The 5,783-nt window shown below is 40.1% G+C and overlaps 1 protein-coding gene across 1 annotated transcript; it reads left to right on the top strand.

Annotated features, from left to right (window-relative positions):
* The first annotated feature begins 483 nt into the window (after positions 1-483).
* si:ch73-193i22.1 (uncharacterized protein LOC101930740 homolog) lies at positions 484-4,799 on the top strand. The gene is made up of 4 exons (XM_068572963.1): positions 484-618; positions 1,419-1,464; positions 2,587-2,725; positions 4,109-4,799. The coding sequence occupies exons 2-4, from the start codon at positions 1,419-1,421 to the stop codon at positions 4,365-4,367; spliced, it is 444 nt and encodes a 147-aa protein (XP_068429064.1). The 5' UTR covers positions 484-618; the 3' UTR covers positions 4,368-4,799.
* Positions 4,800-5,783: the final 984 nt, after the last annotated feature.

Below are 5,783 nucleotides of genomic sequence, written 5' to 3'. Positions count from 1 at the left end.
TTCCCTCCAGGAGCTCTCGCCGCCTCTCAGCGCACAGACACGAGGCTCAGGTGAAATGGAAAGTTTCTCCTTTGTCTCAGCTTGTGCACCTTTTTTGACTGTCTGTGTTTGCGATCCCCTGACAATAACCACCTGGCAAACCTGGTCAAAGTATTCCCAAACCTTTTTGCCGGATTAGCAGAATATAGTCCACCCGCTGATCTGTGACCCCCGCAGCCGTCTGACCTTGCATAAGAGTACGACTGGCCGCAAAATGTAAACATTGACATGTCTGTGAGATGCTACCATACAGGCTTGTTGACAGAGAGGCCTCTTAGCTCAAGTGTCTCTGGGGGAGGCTTTGTGTGGAACATGTCTTTGGGTAGCATGGGAAAGGCCAGCTCAGTCTGGGAAAGGAAGCAGGCTGTCCATTGCTGTTGCACAATCCAATTAGCTCTGAGTTGCACCGATAAGAAAACTGGACCAGATGACACAAAGGGGTTTTGTGACCGGTCGTGCATCTGTTAGCTGGCTGGTAAAAACCATTTGAAGCATCTTCAGCACAGGTTCTGATCTAACCTCTTTACCGGAGGAAAAAGGAAACTATTTTTTGCTTCAAACGGCAGCGTAGAAGCTGGGGTATGTGCTTATAGAGCGTTTTTGTTTACTCTTTGCTTATCAGTATTGGCTTTTAGGATTTTAAACCTTCTTTTACAATCAATGATGCATTGGTTTTATTGTGGTAAATAAATACAATGGAGTAAATGCATATCATTCATCTTTTTTGCATCCATCTTGATTTTTCCATGTGGACCTGTAACTAACATGCAAATGTGAGAATTCACAGCGTTTACAGTGCATTTGCTTCACACAAGCACAGACATCACATGTCTTCCTCTTACTGCATTCCCTGCTAACATCTGTTCTCAGTGTCCGCCTCCCACGAGATAAGTTCATTAATTTCTGGGAATGTCCAGAAAGCAGATGGCCACCATGTCTGTTTCATACTGGGCTTATTGTTGTTGTTTTTTTTTCTTTCTTTTTTCTGTTCATAATGTAGCTGGACTTTTAAATATGTTCAACATTCTGTGTGGGAAGTAATAGAGCTTGGTTAAAGTAAAGGGTGTATATATAAGTTTTATTCCAAGTTGTGTGGAATAAAGTGTTTGCAATAGAGGTTAATGCATTGTGATCTGGTCAAGCATTTAATCAAAACACTCTGGTATCACTCGAGTGGCCGAGGGGTAGTGGAGAAAATTGATTTTGCAGCTGGAGAAAGTGTGCCTGTGACATATAGCACACATTGAGTCAGAAAACATTGCAAAAAAATAAGTTTTGATCTTCTGTTCATCTTGTAAGCTTGACCAACTTAAAGCTGGTCCTCAATAACACAACTTATGTGAATGCCATGATTTTTTAATTTTTTTTTTTTTTTATAGATGGTGTTGTCTGCTTACTTGTTGGCTCTTACCTTCATCTGGACAGGTAAGCCATCATTCCAATACATCTTGGTACTTAGCTTGCGAGCAGAAAGCTAGTTATTATACCAAAAAGAGAAATGACCAAGTGGGTTTGAAGTATCATTATCGGCTCAAAAGCAAGAAGTGTCATCGTCAGTGTTGCCACTTCGTAACTTTCTCGTGAGTTAGCGACTCTTCGGACTTCTATAAAGCAACCAGGAACAAATCTAGCAACTTATTCAGACCATCAGGGAAGAAAGTCATTCATTCCCATTCATGATGCTCAGAATGCTTTTATTATTGAAGAAAACAATGTGCATTGACGCCACCAATGAGAATAAAGTCATCTGGCTATGTTTAGTGCTGCTAGCTACTTTTAATGCTAAGGAGTTGGCAAACTGATCATATGCCTCATTTCTACTGCAATAATTGGCTTGACTCTCGACTCAACTCACTTTTGATACTGGAAGTTTTCTTTATTTCCTTTTTCCACTGCTGGTACTAGCCTCTCAGGAGTCTTAGCTAGCGACGCCATGTGAAACTGCCTCGTCGTTGTGTTTAACGCTCCCCTCACTGGATGCTACCATTGGCAACTAAACAAGGGGAACGACTGCACTTTGAATTTAAAGATTGAAGTTGCTATTGATGGTTGCTTGTCTGAAACCTGGACTGAGGCGGTAACAAAAGAAGTAGCAGGCACCAGCTCTTAACTTTTGAAAATGGAAACCCAAAAAAAAAGAGAGTTCAGTTTAACATGCAACAATAATAAAGGTTAGAAAAACATACACATATAGTACATAAACATAAAAGGTATCTACTCCAAGGGTGGTTTATGTTTTACCCTTTGGGTTTTAATCAAATAGCTGTGTGCTCATTCAATAGTCTGACTCAGAAAGCAGGAGAGCGCAGAACAAAAGGTGCTGAAGCTCATCAGAGTAACTCAGACTAACTGGGCTCTGATATGTAATTTTGTTGCTTTTAAAAGAGAAGAAGACATTTTCCAGCTTTATCTGTGTCGACCGGGTCTTCACTAAAACATGTGGACACCACATGTACACACAGTGTCTCTGATGTTAGCCATTGGTCTTGAACTGTATGGAGAATATGGGCCGTCATTCTCACTCATTTAAGTGTCTGTTTTCTCCAGGAATGGCTCCGAAATGTGTTGCTTCATCGTGTGACCCGCACATGTTTGACAGCGGTGTTGACGACTGCCTGTCAGACTTCAACAAGAGCATGGCGACAAGTGGCTATCATCACAGTTGCCCATGGCCGAGTGAAAAACGGTACATTTGATGTATTATTTCTTGTTATGAATTCATAACTGTTGGGTTCTTCGAGGCATATTCTACAAATGAGTCTTTCAACTACATCCTAGATTATGCATCAATCATTTTGAACCAGAACCTCCATTATTTGGATCAAGTAAGTACTAAAAGAGTAGGTGCCAGATGAGGTAATTATTTCAATATGTAAGTATCAAATCAGGCTTAGTATCGGAGATAGCCAATATTAAATAACTCTGATCAGGATTGGGGACAAAAACAACTTGATCAGAACACACCTACTGAAATTATGAATTGTATGTAATCAGGAATATGCATTTTATAACAAATATATGTGCCACCTATTAGTCTGTGTTGAGCCTTAGCGTTGCAGAAAGCCATCCCTGAGCTCAACATTGCAGAGCCCAGTGAGTGAAAACTGAGTGGCACATTACACACATTTCATTGCCCTTTTAGTGAAGATCTATGACTGTTAGTCATGGGAAAGCCAGATACTTTCCTGTTTCCTGGCTACATTTGGTGCTGGTCAAAGTTTCATCTAATTACTAGCAAGACTCCTGGGCTCATATTTCCAGACAGCAGTTGTTTGTGGAGACTTTCGTTCTTGCCGTAATACCTACAACAGACTGCAGTCGGCTTTAATTACCGCTGTAATAATCCATGTTTTACTGTTAACATGGTTTTAGGCTAAGCTCCCAACCAGCTCAAATGGTGGCTTAGGGCGGGGTGTCCATCATCACAAGGAGTCCAGGTTGTTGATAAGGCCTCCAGCTGTCAGGCTCTATTGAATCTTGATATTTTTCCACACTAAAATCATGCAGTGACCACCGCTTGTACGATTTATGTTGCTTTACTGAAGCATTGGGCGCTTCTCCACCCAGAGGACATGACACATTAAAACTGTGTGTGAGTTTGTGTGTGTAATGTAAGCTGCCTCCTAAACACCAGTGGTTGATTTCTCCATTTATTAAAACTTCTGGAGTTGCCGGTGCTCGATGTTTTTGGCTCACTTTGCATTATCTTAAAAGATTGAGTTTGAATATTAAAGTCACAGCTTTAAAGGACCACGCCAGCCGATTAACTTCCAATCATATTAGCAACCGCTTTCCAAACACTGGTGTGCCACAGCAGTTACTTCAAGGAACCACTGTTGGAACTATTTTTAAACATTTCCATGTGAAAAAAAGTCAATGCAGGCTTAAAAGATGTCACAGTTTGGTAATACAATGCAATACACATGCATTGACTGGATTTTTCTCCCATTTCACTGTGCATAATAATGCTAGCTGAAAGTGCCTATTTTTGTGTAATGCCTTTATTGCTTCATTAGCTAATTTTGAGACATCTTAACTCGGTGCTCTGCTTTGCTCTTATCCTTTCCAGCAACTACAACGAATTGAAGATATGCGTGGACGGCTGGGCAAACGTGTCTCGGTGTATGGGTCACGGCTCTCTGAGAGACATGGTCTTCATGGAGGTTCATAAGATGTACTTCAGACAATGTGGACAGGTCCAAGATCCCCCACCCATTGCTCTCATTATGTTGATAGCACCTGTTATCATTGTCACGCTCTTCCTACCAATTCTTTGTGCAAAGCTTGCAACCTGGAACACGGATACGGTCAAGTCTTTGGGTCTCTGATTCCGCTAAAGGCACTAGCAGTATCTTTCAGTATCTGACAGACTTGATAACTTTCATCGCGTTCTCACTCCCAATTTTCAAGGCCGCTACGTCCACGTCACTTTGGCCAGTGCAGGGGTTTCTTATGACAGTGAAAGAAGTCAGGTGACGTAGTAGAAAGAGCTACAAGTCAGCATTGGGAGGTCGGGTTGGATGGATGGGTTCAAGAAATAGTTAGGATGTAGCACGATATGGAGCTACAGGGGCTATATTCGTGGCCACAAACACATGTCTCTTTTTGCCAAAAGTTGCAGATTGATTCATGGATGTCATGAAATGATTGGTTGGTACTAGGCCTACCTTACAGAAGCATACTTCATAGTTTGTCTTACAGGTAACGAACAATGATTGTATTTTCATCTGAACCTTTTGTCTTTACATGTTGTAAAAAGGTGCGCAAAACGACCGCTGAGGTCATCTAAAATATATTAAAAAAACTATGTTTTACTTCATCTCTCTCTTTCGTATGTAACCTAAAGCATGTGACAAAGTCACTTATTTAAGAAAAATGTAATCATGGTCTTTTCATAGACCTAACCAAGTCTTTGAATTCACAACATTGAATATTGAAGTCTATCTACCACCGTGCTGAGAGAGGTTGTGATCAAACCTCCACTTGGGACCAGTTGGAAGTAAGAATGTGATGTAATTTGCACTCATCACCTGTGGAGCAGGGATATTGGGAAAAGTGGCAAACCAGACCACAGTATATAACATTTGTTATGTTTATAAACCCTAATTTTAACAATAGTTAATTAGAAACATTAACCAATCCATAGGGATATTTTATGTGTTTACTTTTGGTTGACTCATGGAAAAGCTTTGAAGTGATGATTCATGGTGAACTGAAGGCTCAAGCTGTTCCCAATTTAATCTTCACAAAATCTTTGAGTGCAAAGTTGGCATGACCCACAATTATGAAAGTACTGCATTTTCCCTTCAAGTATTATATACAAACACAGACCAATATATACACCACTCCACTATTACATTCTGTCAAAAGTAACAATTCAAAATGTATTTAAAACCTGTAATATTACTATCAGAGTATCCACTTATACATTTTAAATCATGTATTAATTGTGTTCTTCTCATTTGTAGCTTAAAAAATAAGTAGTGTGCACTGAAGGTCTTATATTTTATCGAAAGTAACTGTTAAATCAGTTATTGTTGAAATGTTTCCTTTTTTTCTCCATCTCTCAATGGCTGAGTGTGTTGTTCTTATGGTTTTAGGTGATTTTATATTCATGAAACATAGATATGAATACTTTTTTTCTCTCCATTTCTTCCCGTGTGTCACCTGTAACATACATTCTGGAGGTAGAACTTCATACTTGACTGTCTACACACTTAGCTGTGAATGTCTGAACTTTCTGG

This window comes from Clinocottus analis, unplaced genomic scaffold (genome assembly GCF_023055335.1).
Source record: "Clinocottus analis isolate CAN_PGR_092001 unplaced genomic scaffold, fCliAna1.0.p SCAF_12, whole genome shotgun sequence".
NCBI lineage: Eukaryota > Metazoa > Chordata > Actinopteri > Perciformes > Cottidae > Clinocottus > Clinocottus analis.
This window is presented reverse-complemented; position numbering and strand designations above follow the sequence as displayed.